This window comes from Saccostrea echinata, unplaced genomic scaffold, assembly GCF_033153115.1.
Source record: "Saccostrea echinata isolate AGI-Se365-2 ecotype Australia unplaced genomic scaffold, CSIRO_AGI_Sech_v1 ptg000002l, whole genome shotgun sequence".
Lineage (NCBI taxonomy): Eukaryota > Metazoa > Mollusca > Bivalvia > Ostreida > Ostreidae > Saccostrea > Saccostrea echinata.
In genome coordinates, this window is record NW_026889751.1 from 10,622,783 (window position 1) to 10,643,461 (window position 20,679).

General features: G+C 33.3%; 1 protein-coding gene across 1 annotated transcript in view; it reads left to right on the forward strand.

Annotated features, from left to right (window-relative positions):
• Window positions 1-13,786: 13,786 nt before the first annotated feature.
• LOC133172374 (muscle-specific protein 300 kDa-like) overlaps window positions 13,787-20,679 on the forward strand; it is a 144,583-nt gene continuing 137,690 nt past the window's right edge. The window contains exons 1-2 of the mRNA XM_061307249.1: window positions 13,787-13,899; window positions 14,478-14,707. Coding sequence (XP_061163233.1) covers window positions 14,542-14,707 — 166 coding nt within the window. The 5' untranslated portion in view covers window positions 13,787-13,899; window positions 14,478-14,541. The remainder of the gene's footprint in view (window positions 13,900-14,477; window positions 14,708-20,679) is intronic.

Sequence of the window (20,679 nt, forward strand, 5' to 3'; positions counted from 1 at the left end):
CACCCCCACTTACTAAGCCCTCCCATGTTATTGCACCCCAAAATTCTTCTGCCGAATACTCTATGAGAGTACTAGGACCCCATCCAGAATAAGAATTTAGACTTTGAGAGCAAAGTGAAACTTTAATTTTTAAGCTTTTTAAAGTTATTTTAAAAACCTTTTTGGTTTTTGTTTGTCGATTTCCTTATGTTCTTATTCGTTTCATTTAAACGAATACAAGGTATATTTACAATAATAACTAGGACACTTAACTGTAAAACGAAAACGAAAGAATTAAGCACCTCTTTATCAGCATTTTGAAAATAAGGGGGGGGGGGGGTGTGTTAATGACGAATATAACATACTGAAGTTTTAAAATGCAAGAATTTCAGAGACGGAGAATTTTTCAGGGAAACTTTCTTGTATATCATATGTTCATCTTTGGATTAAACTATACTGTGGTGTCCCAAACAAATACGGCATAAAGAAAAAAAATTGTTGCACTAGTTTTAAAATAACCTTTATAATGCAAGAAAAATAACGTTATAGGGAAAGGACGATCATGAAATGAAAACAGGACAAGGTATATTATTTATCGAGTTAATTATAATTATGCACTTTCCCCCAACCCCTCCTTTTCCCAATAAAAAGGGTTGCTAAAACGTGAAATGTGGAACCAAATAATCTAATCTTAATTTATATATTTCATTGATTGTCATTGCATGTGCTAGTCTGTATCATGTGAATCATTCGGGGACAGGGGGTAGGAGGGGACTGCTGTCATTTAAACCTCCTCCTCAAATATCAAAATAAATTCAAAATCTAAAAATAATTATAATAATAAAAACCCATTAAACTGTGGATACGTTTCTCAAAAGTAAATGTCTCAGTTATGCATGTATATACATGTGCCTGAACTATATTCTCTAATTGTTCAGATGAAGTACATGTAGATCCGTAGTGTGCCGGAGGGGATCTCTGAAGATATTCTTTTATGTTTTGATGTAGTTTTACTATGTGTTTTCATTGGGAGGCTGTGTGCCCCCCTTTTTGTTGTACGCTCAAACACTGCATTCCTTTCAAAAAAAAAAAAAAAAAAAAAAGCTACCGAAAAGTTAGAGAACGGGTCCAACTCCCAACCCCGATTTTCGTTTTGCGTTTTGGAGTTTGAGGAGCATACCTTTTTTTTTTTTTTTTTTTTTTTTTGTAGTTTGAACCCCCCCCCCCCCGAAAAACCTTGCTACGTTGAAGGACCATATCCTATATGAAAACTGCCATTATGTACGAAAGCCCATTGAGTTATTTTCGTAGGTAAAAAAAAATCGCGTTACAACGCGGAACTTTTGCAAATAAAAAATTTCGCGTTATAAGAGGAGGATAGGGTGTCAGCCCCCCCCCCCCCCCCAACAAATGCATTTATATATGCATGTATAGTCATTTGCAGCCCCCCCCCCCACCGATTTGAGAATTTTGGGCAGTTTTTTCCTATTCATTTTTTCTTTGCACACTGTTTTTTTCCTTTTTAATTATTCTCTCTCTCTCTCTCTTTCTCTCTCTCTCCCCCCCCCCCCTCGTATTTGGGAAAAAAGATACTACGTCCCTTAACGTGCTCAAGACAATAATTTGCACATGTAAAAATTTGGGAATCCTTATCTGTAGATACTGAGGCTCACAATACATGTACCTAAATTTATAACATTTCCCTTTTCAAATTTATTATAGGCCTATATTAAACTTTCTTGAATTTATAGTATAGGAGTCCATTTGGTTTAGACCATCGTCGGTAACCCACGGGTGATTCACATCGATTCTCTTTATCATCATTTGAGGTAGCTTGTGGACTCAAAACCGTGGTTTGCGACGATGGGTTTAGACATGGCCGGTGTCGCATAATTTACGTTCCGGGTAACTTAGCGTTCCGGCCGGAACGCTAAATACCTATAATATTGGTTCCGGGCTATAATAAACGTTCCGGCCCGCGTAAGTTTGGTTCCGGCCATAATAAACGTTCCGGGCATCCAAGCACCCTTTTAAAAACTTTATTTATAATTAATATTTACAAATAATTTGGATTTTTTTCTTTCTCTTAACGGGTTATACGATACAGCAGGATTTAAACGTATATCGATTTAGAAGAAGTCCCAATATACGGTATTAATACATGTACATGTACCAATACTATAATCCATGGAATTATACGTAATTATGTTATTTCTTTGTAAACAAAAGAACGCGAAGGTGTGAAACTTGTTTACATTGACATACCCCATCATGTTGTTTTATGACTTCCTTCTATCGATCGATACAATATACAGTCATGCGAATCGCTGTGTCATTTCCGCAATTTTAAATGAGTTTTAGGCAAAGGACACCCTGATCAGCTGGTAATACTAATAGATGATTTATATTTACGATTAAAAAAATTATTGGATAATACTTTAATATCTTTATATATATTTTTCAAACACCCATTGCGTTTTTGCAAAACCAAGTATCTAATTAAATCACAATACATGAATGTTCAAGTTCAAGTTCAATTTATTCACTCAAACCAATTAATGGTACATGAGGTTCTATGTACAATATATACAAAAACAATGTACAAGATACACGTGAAATGGCGGAAATACATTCAACTTATAAAGTAACAAAATGATAATAATAATAATAAGAAGAAGAATAATTATGGAGGACAGACTTGTTCATATACCCTATCTATGTAGCTGCATAGTTTGATTAATACCTTGGAGTATGCAGTTGACAACAATTCTGAGAATTTGTAGAAATTTGGTCTATTACAATATTTACTAGGTAGATACTTTTTTCTGCATTCTGAGAAAAATTGACATTCTAAAATATAGTGATTCTCATCAGCTATTTGTCCATTATTACAGATATTACAGAGTCTTTCATTTTTGGGAATTCCAAACCACCTCCCAGTCTCAACTGGGAGACGATGATTTGCTGTTCTTAATTTAATTAAAATTGTTCTAAATTTTTTAGGTAGTAAGTCTAAATATTTTTCAAATCCAAATTCTGTTTTGAAGATACTATACATATGACCTTTAGACGAATCGCGCATATCACTTTGCCATTACTGTATGTACTGATCTTTAAGACGTTGTTCAACTATAGTTTTTAGCCATTTTATATTTCCGTACTACTGGTCAAAATATCTAACTCATTTTCTAAGTCCTTGACCTTAGGTATATCCACATTCTCTGAAAAATGTTTTGCTTGATCTGGTGACCATAGTTTTACACGTGACTGATTTTCAACAATACCTTCACACCTGTGTTCTGTAAAAAGGCTGGTAAGATAGAAAATGAAACAGAATTATGTACGTCCGAATACAAGTTACAGAAGTCAGTGATATCAAAATCTTGAATAATTTCAAACATAGGTGCTGTGGCAACCACATAATCAACTGTGCTACAACCTTTACGAGTTAAACCTCCTACATATTTATCACTGCCAACACGCCCATTTACAATATAAATATCACTGTTTTTGCAAAAATCAATCATTTTGATGAACATAATAGGAGATGTGTGGGCGAAGGACCTGCAAAGGTGTGAATAGACATTAATTTCAGCGGAAAAAATTATAAAGCATTTAATATGAAGAAAAACAATTTCCTGTAATAATTCAATAAAAAAATTTGTGGATTTTTTTTTCTCGGATAAAATTAATTTTTAAACAATCAATGTAATGCCAGCAAAATATGACGAACTTTAAAATTTCTAACTTCCCGAATCAGCAAAGGATTCGACGGCACAGCTAAAAAGTATTGAATAAAACTCTACTCATTTTTATTTATATAGGTAAGTGCAGGTATCAGCATTTGTAATAATAACTCTGAAGAGGAAATGTAATACAGATACAGATTTGTATTTTACAGTCCTGAGAAATGAATAGTATTGTTAAGTCTGCGCAAAATCCTACCCCCTCCCCCCGCAGGGGGCAGAAAACTTAGCCCGACTGGCTAACGGAAAAGGCGTAGATATAAGTATGTTTTACTTAACAATTTGTTGAATGTCCATATGTATTTTAATTTCCGCTTAAATGTCACATTTTTCGCTATAAAACGTCCATTTTCCCCCGCTAAAATGTCGAACGCCGAGATTTATAAACCATGTATTCAGAACTGTTTTGTCACCTACCTCAATTTTCAAAAGGCATATCTGAATGATATATATAAATAAACGAAGTTTCAAAACAATAATTATTTGGAAAGAAGAAGAGATTACTCTGTAATTCTGTTAAAACATGTTTTCTGCCATAGAATGCAGTGGAAAATGGAAAATATCCCCATCCCCCCGTGAAACGAAAATGCGGCGTGTAGTTTTCGTCAGCTGAAAACTACACAGCTCTATTTCAAGTTCGTCGAATTAGACTTTCATCTTATAATCTTGATTATGAGACAGGACGACATAAAAAAATACTTAGGGAGAGTGGAATGTGTAGAATGTGTTAAAGTGAACATGCGTGGATCTAGAAATATTTCAAAAGGGGGTGGGGGGTGGGGGGATTGACGACCTGCATTTTGAAAAGCTTCTTTAAAAATATGTCAAGAAGTATTATTGACAGAAGTCTGTACAATTATTAAGTGCTCACAACGTCCATGATCTCTGTAATTTTGGAACATATATCCATTATGCTTTTAAGTTGAGAGAAAGTTTTTTCTTATATGATATGGTAATTCTCCATGAAATCATTATATATGACGATTGTGTAATCTATAAAAACTAACATACAATGCCATTATGTATTATTTGGCATTGTTTGTTATTGTTGAAATGCGATAAGATATATGTCTAAAGCAATTAATAATTAATAATAAACTTTTAAGACTAAAATTGAAAGATTATGTGTCAAAGACAGGGTTACATGCTCACATTAAATACTGGAATTGTTTTAGATTAATAGTTAAAAAAAGTTCAAACGCTTTAACGTAAACACATTAGGTAAAGTGAGAAGTAATAAAAAACAAAATGCGTTTGTGAAACAATGATGCTCCCGTACGGCAGTCTTTTGTGAAAGGTAAAGTTTCTAAAGTGCAAGTTAAACTCTAAGGTCAAGGTCAAGAGATCAAAATGTTGTTTCCAAATAAAAAGGACTTGTATCAATGAAAATACCTGTGAAATATGAAAGCAGAAGAACCAACCGTTCAAAGTTATATATGGCCAAGGTTATAGTTTTTAAAAAGTGGGTCAAACTCAAATTGTCAAATTAAATGTTACCCAGGGAAAGGACCCATCACATGAAATATACATGTTAAATATAAAAGCCCTAGCATCAAATTTCAAAAGTTATGGCCAAGGTTAAAGTTAATTTTTTTTCAATAGTTCAAACTCCAAGGTCAAGGTCAAAATTGTTGGTAGAGAAAGTCTTGTCACAAGAAATACACCTTCAGCGGGTAATCGTGTTTTATAACAAATGTTTCTCGACGAATCAGTTTCAACTGATTTACATGAAAGTATATCAGAAATTGTAACCAGGAACATTATTTATGGTTCCGGGCTACTTTATCTTCGTAATAAAGTGGAAAAGAAACAACCTCGTAACAAAAGATGTTTGAAAATACATAGCAATTGTAACCCGGAACGTTAATTATGACCATAATTTTGGTTCCGGGCTACTTTATCTTTGCAATAAAGTGGAAAAGAAACAACCTAGCCACAAAAATATTTGAAAATACTCTCCGCAATTGTAACCCGGAACATTAATTATGACCATAATTTTGGTTCCGGGCTACTTTATCTTTGCAATAAAGTGGAAAAGAAACAACCTATAGTAAGGAAAACATTTGAAAATACTCTCCGCAATTGTAACCCGGAACGTTAATTATGACCATAATTTTGGTTCCGGGCAACTTTATCTTCGTAATAAAGTGGAAAAGAAACAACTTAGCAACAAAAATATTTGAAAATACTCTCCGCAATTGTAACCCGGAACGTTAATTATGACCATAATTTTGGTTCCGGGCTACTTTATCTTTGTAAATAGGTGGAAAAGAAACAACCTAGTAAGAAAAATATTTGAAAATAATCTCCGCAATTGTAATCCGGAACGTTAAATATGACCATAATATTAGTTCCGGGCTACTTTTTCTTTGTAATAAAGTGGAAAAGAAACAACCTAGTTACAGAAATATTTGAAAATACTCTCCGCAATTGTAACCCGGAACGTTAATTATGACCATAATTTTAGTTCCGGGCTACTTTATCTTCGTAATAAAGTGAAAAAGAAACAGCCTAGTAACAAAAGATGTTTGAAAATACACAGCAATTGTAACCCGAAACGTTATATAATTGTTATTCGTAATAGATTAATTAATTTTTCTTCGTACGCGTAATAAAGTGGAAAAGAAACAGCCTAGTACATGTAACAAATATGTTTGAAATTCTCTCCGCAACTGTAACCCGGAACGTTAATTCTGACAATAATTATAGTTCCGGGCTACTTTATCTTCGTTATAAAGTGGAACAGAAACAACTTAGTTACAAAAATGTTTGAAAATACTTTATTATTATCTTTTTATTTTGTATTGATTAATGGACTTTTGAGCTTGAATACTGTTCGTTATCTCCATATATTTCATAAGGTAGAATACAACGAACAGGAAACAAAAATGTTTGATATTACTCTCAGATATTGTAACCTGGAATAATAATTTTTTTTAATTTGCAAATGATAAAAAAAAACTTGAAGGAATTTACAATTTTACATTTTTGCAGATGCTATAATTTAAACTCCTCAATTTTTTTTTTGGGGGGGGGGGGGCTCAGATAATTAACTAACACTTTTTTTTTTGATTTTTGGAGCTGTTATAACCTCCTTTATTTTTAAATTTGGGGGAGGGGGCTGAGATTTAAATAATGGAGGGGTGTTACATTATTGCAGCTTGCCTTCTGTCTACATGTATATATTTGAATTTTTTCTCCACAAATTTTGATATTCATTAAACACAATGGTATGTATAAAACGATAAAGTTTTAAAGTGTCATAAAAACTGTCATTTTCTTATTGTGTTTTATGTATAAAAACACCAAGGAATAAAAGTTTTTCCCAAATATCTTAAGGGGTGGGTGGGTAGGGCATGCATCGAAGTTACAGAAAAGTGCATTTCAAGGCCTTTAAAACATAAAAAAAAAAATCATTTAAAATTTGCTAAAACCTTGATTTTACTAAAATATTTGACCTAATTCAATTTACCTCACTGCTATTTTCACAATCAACATTGCTGGTCTTTACTTTTCATATTTCAACCTTGTTTTTATTTTTTCTTCCTACGGTCTTTAAAAAACAACAACAACATAATTTTCATTAATTACTTGTGTTTGTTTATTCTAAGGGAATAAACCATATCATTATGTTTTCATGTTTGTTTCATTGCAGAATAAACCACATATCCTGAAATATCCATTGTTAATTTATCACAAAAACTATATAACTATCTTCATCAGTTAATTATATTTTTTATGTTTGTTTATTTCTAATGGAATATAAATCATATTTTCATGCCAAGTGATAATATCTATGAGGAATGGAAGCCATGTATTCGAGGCTCGACATTGTGGAATTTGCAACACTTGTAATATCATTTAAACAGAGAATGCATCTCTGTAAATACAAATACCATTTTGTATTTAATTCTTTACTTTATCAGATTATAAAATTAAAATTTACTGATCAAATTTATCTTTGACACTGTGTTTCTTTTTAGGCTCGTGTAATCTCAGTCTAGGTTATCTTCTATCCTCTTTACCCTGTAAATACCGGGTCTGTGTGCATTCAAGCGAGAAATTCACACCTGACATGCACTAAATAAACAAAGGGACTTAATTTGTATGCATTAGATGAACAAAGCCTTTCATGCGACCAAATTTTATTCGGTGTGTATGTGTCACATAGCGTATTTTACGATCTTTACTTGGGCTATTTATTCATTTATTTTAAAAATGGCTGTACAAAAAGGGCATGACGCCTTATAAAAAGAACATTGTGCCACATGAAAATGGCATGCCGCTGCGCCATTCTTAATCCTCATGGAAAAAAACTACTTCTATGGTTCAGTGTAGAATGAAAACTGGCAGAAAATAATTGAGAGATACCGCGAAGATTGCAGCCATGGCCGGAACCAAACTTACAGTAAAATCCGGAACCAATATTATGATTTTAAGGTTCCGGCCGGAACGCGAAGTATCCGGAACGTAAATTATGCGACACCTGGGAATGCATTGGGATGCACTGTTTCCTTCTTTCTTTCTCTCTCTCATTTAATTTTCTGGGTGATTTTTTAAATTATACAAAGGGTTTTAAACTAAATATCCTTACACATTTTAAATGCATACCTTCTGATCCTAAATAAAGATTGTGAAACTGTATTACATGCTCAAATATTAGTCTAATCAAGGAAACGTTCACTTTTTTTCTGGCTGAAACTAGTGAAAGAAACTCAAGTCAAAGCACAATGTTCATGATATTATTTCAAAGATTACAGAGAACTGTTACATTGAAAAAATCATTGCCTATGGAAAGAATAAGTGGCATGTAAATTTGTAGAGGGGGTACTCTTGTCCACGATCCTTTTCTTTTCATGCCTTCCCTTTCTTCTCTTTCCCCTCTCTTTTTCCGAAGGACTTTAGACTTGACTTTGACGAATCCTCCCAAGAGTTATCGCTCTTTGAAGATACTTTTTGTTTACGCAGAGAGAAGCGGGAGACGCGACGAGAAGGGGAAGAACAACGTTAATAAATTGTAGACACCTTACGTCTGATGCCGACTGATATACGATGTAAATACACAGACAACAAGGTATTGTACACATTGCTCTGTCACAGTATCCATAATGCCCAGGCGATGAATAATATTAGAAACAGGTGTTATTTATGGCGCAAGTGGAGTAAATTTGGACTCGAAATATCGAGCTTCTTTTTTTTAAGCTAATTATTAGAAATTAGTCTTAAACTAGTCATTTTTACAACACTGTCAAGTATTTTATTATTCTCTAAGCATTTGATTTCTAAGCCGGTTCTGTTTACACCTAAAATGTTGTTTAATCTGATCAAAAACGTGTCGGTTCTTGCATGAATCAGCTCGAGGAAATCCTGGAAAATGCGTCCCAATAGAATGTATGTATACAGTTTCCTATGGATATCTTTTAATTATTATGTTTATTTGTTCAATATACTTCAATTGAATCAAGATGATATCTTAGAATGTTTTTCTGTGTAAAGATGGAGAGAATTTGCCCAAAAATTGTAAATTTATCAAAGCAGAGAGAACTGTCAATCAAATATTGAGAGAGAGAAAAAATTCTGGGGGCTTGCCATCATAGCTCTGGATCCAAAGATATTTTAAAATTTTTTAAGACTGGGTGATGTATGATTAAAAAAAAAGCTTTATAAAACAGACTTTGTCACAGCTGAAAAACTCTTCACTTTGTTCCCTCATCCATGTATAGGAGGGGCCATCAGATACTATTGCAGGTGGCTAGACATTACCTGTGTAGAGTTCAGGAGGCCCGGGTTCAAATCCTGGCCTGGAGGTTATAAAACTTTTTGAGTAAGTACTCTGTGCTCAAACTCATACTCCGTACTCCAAATCCATACTCATGCTCCAAAATTCCACTCTAAGTTGTATATAAATTTTGAGTATGTTTATGGTATTGGAGAACGGAGTATGAGTTTGAGCATGGATTATGTACTCAAAAATTTTTATAACCTCCAGGCCAGGATTCGAACCTTGGCCCCTGAACTCCAGACAGGTGCTCTACCAACTGAGGTATTTGGCCATCAACAATTGAACTCGCCTGACCGCCACATTCCTCCCTCCTTAAACGTTTTTGACCCTGAAGGCACACAACCCTGGATGTTCACCTGCAAGCCCAGGAGTGGTCAACAGCACAAAATGTGAACAATGGAATGGACCATTGCATTGTCTTCTCTGTGCAAAGTCAATGTTATAACTTTCTGTGCACAATATTGCTTGACATGGGTCCTTATATCCATGCACTGTAGCAAAGTCCATAACAATATGTATGTAATTTTACGTCCCATATTCAAGAATTTTTTTCACTTATATAGAGATGTCACCATATACAGGTGAAGGACTTCAAATTTAGACCTATACATGGCACTCAGGGCCATTGAGCAGTGAGAGTTCTTTAATGTGCCAATGCCTACCATCACAAGGGACCTCGGTTTTTAAGGTCTCATCGAAAGACCTATGACTTTCACTTCAGATGCTGGGTGCTTGTTGAAGGAACAATCACTACCTATATTTTTGTATCTCCTGATACTTCTCCCTATAGCTCCTGTCCTGATTCTGGAGCGAACGCCTTACGACTAATCTATTGTGATTGCCATTGTTTCCAAGCAGAACCATATATCATGACCACCAAATTTACTTAGACGAAGAATTATTCAGTTTGATTAATTTTAATTTTTACAGGCTTAGTACAGGTGCCCTTAATTTATTTTATTTGTCATGAGTTTTTATTTCTAACTAAAATTTTGTATCTGTTAAAATGAATGCAACATGAGTAGATGACATGTATATATTTAAAAAAAAAATTTTGATTTGTATTTTTGTAAGTTTTTTGGTAGAATGTGGTTTACTTGAAAATAGACTTCTAAAATATGACTTTTGTTGATGCAGTTTGAGTTGGCATAGAGCAGAAATGTGCCAGATTTGATAGTGAGCACAGAGAGCAGCATGAATTGAGCTCTATAGACTAATGTATGAGAACTGAGGACATCTGGAATGAAATCTGCACATCCATCAAGCAAATTTCCATGTTAAACCTTAATACCAGAATTATTTTGCTACCATGATTCCATGTGAAAAAGTATAGCAATTATCAAAGTTGATTCTTGCGGAGAGTTTAAAGCAAAAAAAAATTTAATAATTGCATCTACTCTTAAAGAATAAGCGATGCCTTTTATTTTTATGAAAGAAATGCGCTATTTAGACTCAAATGAAAATGAACTAACATACAACATCATGTGAAATCACAATCTTTGACTGCTTCTTGTGTGGTTTGATAAGGTGGAACAAAGTTAAAGTGAAAGCTATGTTATAAAAAGAGGTTTTTGATGGTACATATCCATGCAGTGAGTAGTACATGTAAAAACACTGTATTCACTCAAACAGTTACACTGTAAAACATTTTACATTTTTTTTTTTTTTACTAAGAAAAAAGTTTTAAAAAACTAAAATTTGGGTAAAGAAAAGAAAATATTAAGCATATCAGTTTGATGGTTATTTCCTTGAAGACCATCATGACTTTGTTTTTAGCTCTACTGGTCAGAGACCAGAAGAGCTTATGTGATAGTAAGGTGTCCGTCGTCCGTCCGTCTGTCTGTAAACAATTTTTCAAAACGCTACTCCTCCTACAGTTTTGGTCTGATTTGAATATAACTAGGCACACAAGTAGACTACACTAAGATACATAATTTAGTACATCGGTTTTTGATTTCGATGAATGGTGGTGCCATGGTTACTAAAAATAGAAATTTCTGTGAAATTCCTTTAAAACACACTTTAAAACGCTACTCCTCCTACAGTTTTGGTCTGATTTTAATATTACTTGGCATACAAGTAGACTACACTTAAATACATAATTTAGTGCATCAGTTTTTGATTTCGATGAACGGTGTTGTCATGGTTACTAAAAATAGAAATTTCTGTGAAATTCCTTTAAAATGTTACTCCTCCTACAGTTTTGGTAAGATTTCAGTCTAATTTGGCAAACAATTAGAATACACTATGATACGTAATATGTATTTCGGTTTTTGATTTCAGTGAATGGTGTTGTCATGGTTACTAAAAATAGAAATTTCTGTGAAATACTTTCAAAACGCTACTCCTCCTACAGTTTTCGTTTGATTTCAATTTAACTTGGCACAGAAGTAGACTACATTAATATACATAATTCTATTTATTGTTGCGTGTTGCAAAGTTTCAAATCCAAGTGCTACTTTTCCTTTGTTATACGTACAGACCAGTAGAGCTACAGTCTCATCAGAGACTTCTGGTTCAAGCTTATTATTATATGCAAGATTTGTATAAATTTTGAACATCTATGTTTATTTTGAGAAGAATGTGAACAAAACTGTATCTAGGTCAGGGTCACTGTACCTAAGGTCAAGGATGAACAATGAAACATTCAACATATTTCATGAAAATATATGTCTAAATCAGTAAATTTTAAATGAGATAGCTGATGTAAACCATAGCTGGGTTGATTTAGCGAAGACTATGTATTGTTAGAGCACAAATGTGAAAGTTTAAAGCAGATATAGGGGCTTACATGTACTAAACTGACTGAAAGAGAATGGTTCACTTTATGCAGAAAATGCCCATGTTTATAGATCAATGTAATAACCCTGTCACTCTGTGTCCATGCAGTTTCAAACATAAACTTAAAAAACAATTCCTCTAACTGTCCACATGATGGGAAACAGGGTTTGTGAAAATACAAAGTTCTTCAATTGTTTAGAAAATGGGTGATTTAACAAATAGCAGCACTGGAGACTGCTAGGAACCAGAAAAGGGGGGGGGGTGTCTCCCCAGTAATTGTGCAAATGTATTGTAGAACAGTAGAAAACTAGTGATAATGTAGGTTTTGCCCTTTCAACTTTATTTTTCTTTGCTTGTCAAGGATTTTTTGTTTGCCCTTCCCCCCTCCCAAATGGACTTGCTTTCTAAGGACCTGGCACAGCTGTCGGTCCAAACATGTATATAAGAAGCCTTCAAAGCAATTCTAATAGAATAAAAATATACTTGTTATTTCTGGAATGGAAGTTGTGCTCTATTTGAAAAATTGAATTATTGGCTCTTTTGGAAGAAATTTTCATGAAGGGGAATACTGACACAATTCTTGGTGTCATTTTATTGAGAGTTATTTTATTTAGAAATTATGCCTTTTTAAAAAGATATGAAGTCGTCATGAAACTGATTAATATTTAATGCATAGAAATTGAACATTTAAATAGTTCAGAATTTTGCATTGAAATTGAACATATCTCAGAATTTTTCTAGGGCCAAAAAGCCCTTGATGAACCTTGCTCTTTCAATCAGGAATTGTTTTTTGTCTCTAAATTTCTTGACTGATATTTCAATTCAACCATCTAATATTGAAACACGCGACTACCGGAATTCGATAAAGGCATAAAAAGACATACAATGAATTTGGTATCATATAACATGTAATAGTCAGTTTAATTAAGTTAAATGTTTGTTGAATTGAATTGAGAACAGGTAGAAAAGGAAAATTAAGTTAGCTTCTAAAAAAAGTAACCTGACTTGATATCATTTACTAATTTATGCCTCTTGCAATTATGTTTTACCAAGACTAGCTTTCCTTTTTTTTTATGGCTGCTTGAAGAAGTTTAATAAATTATCACAGTAAAATCTGGAAGAAGTCCAAGAGTAATTTAGAACAAAATTAGGTGTTTGTACCCTGAAATCGGAACTATTTTTCTGTGTCAATTTAATGATTGTACTCAATTCATGTTCTAAAACTCTTGAATATCATCTGAAATGATAGCTCTGTCATGGTTGATTTATGCTGAATGAATGCATAGAGAAAACATTTCTAAATACTCGATATTCTTTCATCAATATTGAAATAGAGAGATTTTTAGTAGAGGGTTTTTTTTTATTTATCACATCCCTCTCCCTTTTAAATTGATTACGTCTCTTGGTATTTTATTTCAACCTGTAGGGCTATAGGTAAGTTTGTTGGCAGAAATTATGGAACAAGTACGTACATGCTCAGCTAACTTCTGTTCAGTGTAGAATTATGTCCATTTGTGTCATTTGTATACAAAGTGTTAATGTGCTTTGATCCAAGTTAGAACACTTGTGTAAGTGGGGATTTCAGCAGAATAAATAAGGTTTCATTTTTTGGTAAGCATGTCTAACTGAAATTTCAGTCTTTATGTGGAAAGAAAGGCCTATAATTATTTAATTAATATGACTAAATTGTATCTGACATTTTTTTTTTTTGTAAATGATATGTTGACAATGCATTTCATGCAATATCAAGTCAATGAACCTGGTTTTTTTTAATTGTTTTATTGCTCAATTTTTAAATTTTTTAATTACTATATTTTCATTTAAGATTTAATCTATTTTGTTCACTTGATAATGAATACTATTGTTGAACGTGGGCTTAGGACCTGTAAGCAGATTAATTTAAGTACACTCATCTATTAAATTTCACAGATATTTTATAATAGGGACTGAAAAGCTAACAGTATTCTTGATTAAATAGGAATGCACGCCATTGAAAATCTTTACCCACCATTTATTGCATTCTCTATGAAAGGTGCTTAATACCATCAATTTTACACATGCATTGAATGACACGGATTGATTTTATGCAAAGTGTACTGTGAGTAGAAATTATTCAGAAGCATGCGGAATGTGCCAGGAGTTAAATGATATTTTTTGGAATGTACTTTTATTATTTGCATGTTTTACAGGTGATATAATGGTATGAAAAAAGTGAACATCCCATCCAGTGCCAGCCATTAAAAAAAGAAGACCATGGAGACCCGAAGATCAACGGGGTCCTTGTCTTCCCTCTCTGGATCGGGAACATTTACCCCACCCATGTCCCCCAGGGTGGAGAGTCCAAGGGCTGCCGCGGCAGTGGGGGAGAAACGCCAGGGGTCGGGAAAGGGCATCCAGATGCAGATACAGCAACTTGCAAGTAAGGACAATTAACTCTGTATAACATTTCAGACCAGGTTTGAATAATCTCTTAGCATTCGATTACTGTCAGTAATATTTAATGTTATGTAGCCCGTGATCTAATCAATACCTTAGTGTATGAAACAAGTCACCAGATGCTGATGCATTCATCTATAATTCAACTGCCCTTATGCAGTCGTTGTTTAGAAAATGAAGCTTATTTGCATAGATATTTGTACTATGTCATTTCCTGAAAAATGATAATGTTCAAAATTATTGCATGTTCAAGAGGATAAAATTTGAATTTGAAATGAAGATAAGTTTTGTAATGTTGTATAGGGAATTCTAGTTCTGTAGGATATTGACTAGGCAAGTTCATCAGTTTCTTTTGAAAGGTAGAAAAGACAATTAAAACTTGACAACAAATTTTTTATCCTATTTCATTTCTAGTATTAACTGTGTTCACACAATTACTGATGATGGTAGATTTGTGAAGTTTTATTTCCTCTATTGGTCTGTTGGGATGTATACAATGTAAACTTAGTCTACACTCCTTAATAACATAATGATTAACTTTCAGTGGTTTTACACAGTTTAATAAAAGGTTCTTGCATATATGTATTTATGTAGATCTCCTGGTGTTAAAGTATATAACTTGAGCATTTAAATCTAAAAAATGTTTGGAATGGATTGCAACAGTTACCCAGCCTAGCTCTGGAGCTTTTCCAAGATTGATAAGGATATCTTTGCACATTTACATTTATGTTCAGTTTTGAATGTGTTCGTACATTTAATAACAAAGCGGACCAGAGATGAATTGAAATACTTTTAAGACCTTAGCAGTCAATAATTGATTTTCTGAGCCTGCTAGTTAATTGTATCTGTGCTAAAATGGAAAAGATTTAATTTACAGTGTATCTTCATATTCAGTAATATATTCCTTTGACCAGTAATTTACTAGATTTATCAGTGAATATTTTAATAAAATATCATGATAGGACTTGTTTTATCAGAATATGAACCAAAATCTTAATTTGACTTTTTCAAACTTCCTTTTTTTTTTAAGTTTGTCTTGAATGTTAAGGAGATTTCCCTATTTAGAGTTAACACTTTCTCAGACACACTTGTCATTTCTTTGGTGCATTCATCTTATTTACATGAGTATGAACATCAATGCTCAGGACATTGAAAGCTCTTGAAAGTCCAAAGTAGGAGAACACAACAGTTGCTATGAAAAGTATTCACTTGCATATAAATTTTATCACCTATTGCTTGGCATGTGAATAAGCCTATTGCAGGATATGACAATTGAGGACAATCCTTGAAACAAGATTAGTCATTTTGACATTTAATTCAAAGAAGATTAACCAGTGTCTTGCTCGGATACAGTGGTGGTTATGGTAATCTACTATAGATCTTTGCCTTGCAGACACTTTTTATTTGGAGACTGGTCCCCCACTTTCGCTAAAAGCAGAGGATATTAATGTTGGTCCATCTGTCATTCTTTCTGTGTGTAATACTTTACTTTCTGAACAATATCTTAAAATGTTTTTTGGCTTTTTTAATGAAATTTTGTATTATAACTTGGTATGACTTAAAAAAAAAGACCACAATTATTTTAAAGTCACAAGGTCCAATGTCAAAATCGGGCATTCAAATACTGTGGTTAACAGATGATAACTTTTGTTCTTTTTGAGCCTTTGCAATGAAATTTTGTATCATAAAATCCTTTGACTTTATGAAGACCCTATGGATTTTGAGGTCAAAAGGTCACAATTGAAGGCCAGAAATTCATAATTAGGTTCAAATGGGTTTTCAGATAAGTTTGATTTTCTCTGAGCTGTAGAATGAAATTTCACAACTCCTTCTGACTTAATGACACCCCTTAGTATTGATTCTTAGGTAAAAAAAAAAAAAATCAAAATTCAAGGTCATAAATTCATATATTTCATAGAATGGTTTCCAGAGGATAACTAAATTCTTTTGGAGCTCTTGCAATGAAACTTGAGGTCATGACTTTTCCTTACTTAAGCCTATTGATTTAGCCATAAGTAAAAGGTCAAGGCCAGTGCTTTTCTTCCTTTATCTGTATTTTTTTTTTTTAGGTCTTTCACCTATTTATTTTGTTCTTGAGTGGGGGACATAACTTCTCTGAATTATCTTGAAGTATGCAATTTTGCCTCAACACTCAGGAAATTTGCTTTACATCTGAAGATGGTCTTTTCTTTTCCTTTCTTTTTTTTTTTTTTATAAATAGCATTTCATACATTAAGAGAATTGATTATCTGGATAATTTTAAATGTACATTAATGTGAGGCAAACTTTGAGAAATTAACATACACCAAATCGTCATTTGAGAACGATTACCTGTGCCTGGCTTGCTACCCAATTAGGCAGTACATGTATTTACAACTGTGTAATATATTAATTTCTTGTAAGCACATCTTCAGTTCAGGTAGATGAATTTTATAGGGTAGGACTATGCATACATAAAAGGTAGAACCATTACCCAAAATTGGGATGAATTACATTAATGGCAATTATAGGTGTTCAGATTTATTACTCTAGTGAAAATTCAATAAGACTAAGTACCCATAGCAGAGTTTGTTGATCTTGGCATGGTAAACAACTATATATACTTTCATTTTGATAGAAAAAAGAAATCAGGGTTTTCTTTCTTGACTTTTTAATTTGTGTGCAAACTTTATTTATTTATGAACTTTTAAAAACTTCTCAAATATTTGTGTCTTACTTCATAAAATTATAAACGTAGAACTTAATTGATAACCTGTGTTTTGGTAGCAGCTAGAACAAAGTTTTCATGAAAGTTGTATCTGGATGCTTCATTTATCCAGACGAAGTCATCCAGATAAATGAAGCACCACTCAGTATTGATTTTCACAAAAGTATCCTATATTGAAATAAAGTTTAACAAGGACCTAGTAAGAGTGTTTACCTGCTGGTGCAGCTGTAATAGATTGCAATGCCCAGAGCACTAGTAGCTGACCAATGCAGATTGCATTTCAACTTTGAATTCAGAAGCGTTTACTATACCCATGAAGATGTATGGTGGTCGCTTGCTTGAACATGCATTTAAGTTAGTACTCTTATTTCATTCCAATAATTACGTTTACTGTTTGTAAATATACAACCAGTGTGGGATATTTATACAAGTTGTTTATAAAATAAAGGTGTGTATTTATTATTTTATAGTTGTTGATTGGCATTTTTCCAAACTAGTTCAATGTGTATCTACATTCACTGGGGGGACGTGTCTGGTCACCTTGGTGAATCTTATCTTATATCAATGAAAATGTTCCTGCAGAAAAAAAACAAATACCCAATAATTGCTACAAGATGAAAGTTTGCTATTTTGTTGTATACAGAGTAATAATGGGACACACGCCTTGATACCCGGTTTTTAATGCTCGTAACACACATCTCGTCAGACACTGTGAAGGTGATCATTTCTTCAATCGATACAATTTTTCACATACAAGATTGTCAACACTCACTCAGTACTTGGAGATCGACTTATTCATTCCACGATAAATATTCAACAGGGGTGGTTTTAAATTGGGTTTACCTCTTATTTATTTGGCAACACAAGAAAGATGTGCCTTTTTTTTTGACAAACAGCCATCAATGAATTTTTTAACGCTTCAAAAGTTGTGTTTTTTCCAAATCAGAGTAATTACTCTCACTTTTGGCTCAGTTAACCCTAGTAGAGAAAAGCTGTACATAACATTTGAATAACTTTGTGGATACTAATCCAATTAAGATTGCCGACCTTTTGTTGCGAGAGGCATTTAGGGGACTTTTTATGCAATGTTTAATCTTCATCAAGGTAGATAATATGAAGTGGGCTTCCAGTGGAATATTTAATCGAAAGAAGGCAACGGGTGTTATAATTGGATAGCAGAGTTTAGACTGGGTATATGGATGTTCCATAGCGACATGAAGGTTTTGGAATGTTTTTAAAATGTAACTTATTTTGATGAGACGTATTTGGAAGGCCAGAAAAAAGAAATAAAATGCAATGTATCTCTCGGACTCTCGAGTGTTTGATTCTGGGGGACTATATAGGAGATAAGCGGCAATAATTATGCATTCTGTCTCAGTGTTGCCAGAAATGACATTTGCCATTGGATAATTAGATTGACCAGCAATTGTCAATGCACATTGATTATTGAGGGATAGGACCCTCATAAAGTATAGGGACACAAGGGTAAAAGGAACAATGGAAACTATACACAATGAATCAGACTGCACAGAGTAAAATGACATAAAAGGACAATGAAGGACTCGTTAAAGCAAGGACCATGTAGCTGAAAGGAAATGGTTGAAATCATATGCAAGAAGGGGCGATATTTCAAAGTATCGGACATTTACGAATATGAAAACTATGTTGGTATGATTAATTATTAATCCATATGTATATTTGCATCTTTAGTATCTAGCTCCAAAACAAAGTGCAAGTTTGCATTCATTTTGTATGAAAACTTCTGTTAAAAAAGTAAGCTTAGGAAATTTGTAAGCTTTTTAAAACAAAGAAAATGTACTTGGTAAAGACCTGGTACTTAAGGTCTAGCAATGGTAATGTTAACATGTCTTTGACCTTATTCCTTTCCGTCATAGAGAATATGCCATCTTTTCATTAGTTGGAGGTGTCAAACACACTGTGCACATTTGTCTGTATGTTGAGAAATTCACTATGAAGGCAGCCCCAATTCTTTGGGCCAATGCATGCATTAAGGACCCTTTATACACTAATGGAAAATGTTTATTGGACATTGAGAAAATTATTTTGTGTAAAGATATTGAGTTGATCTGATTTATATGTTCAACATAGGGTACCTGCTGTTCTGCTCCAGGAAAAATGTTCAAAGACGGCAAAGTATTGATGAAAAGAAATCACTATTGCATACTTAAATGGGGGAGAACTCATGCAAATGAAGTATCTCTTTGCTTTATCTTGGTCTAATAAAATGTTAAGAATATTTAAATGGATTCCAGAATGTATATTTTACCATAGATTTCAGTTTATTCCATTTTAAATGCAAGGACAGATAATTCTATCTGTGTAAGAATGCCATGAAATTAGAATTCTTCATTGTGCAGTGTATAGAGGCCGGGTCATAAAAGGTGTTTTGAAATGTACATTTGCATGTGCACCAGTTGAAGGTTAGTCAGAGGGAAGGGATTTTTATAAAAACTTTTATGACTATCAGTACTATCTCTCATCATGCTTATCTAGTATCCATAATCACTTGTATTTGATATAGTTATACATGTCATACTTTAGAGTTTGTGTCATGTTAACGCAGCATTTGCATCTCTATATTTCCAGAACACCCCCCCCCCCCCCCCAACAATTGTGCTTCTTTGGTGGATTGTTTTTCATAGTTGACTACTTAGAAGCTTAGTTCTGGCAAATTCAATGTGGCAGTAAAATTTCTGTTGATAAATACTAGGTGCTAAATGCAAATGAATGGATTGATTTTCACCGCAAAGTAACAGTCATATGCTTTGAGGCTGCATGCTGAATCTACAATTAGAATTGAAAAAAAATGATGGTTTTCCTTGAACATCCATGCATCCCCTTCAAGGATGTACTATTTGCATATATGTACCAACAATTTACATGCACAAGCATGACAGAGCATTTATATAAGCAAGTCAGTTTCTTCACATAAAGGAAACAGTATTTTGGTCTGGTTTGCTCAAGTTAGATTATTAAAAAAATAGCTATTAAAAAAGCAAAAAGCATATAAACTAATATGTATGATAATAATTAAAGTATTTATGTCTACTGTCTACATGATGTTTGGTTAGTGTGTTTCAGTCATGTTTTAAATTAATATACATCAGATCAGATGTCTTTGGATGTATTAAGAGTGTGTGAAGACACAGTGTAGGGATTTATAAGAATATTATGAATTATTGAATACATTTGCATATCTATATTATATAGCTAAGAAAACAATATAA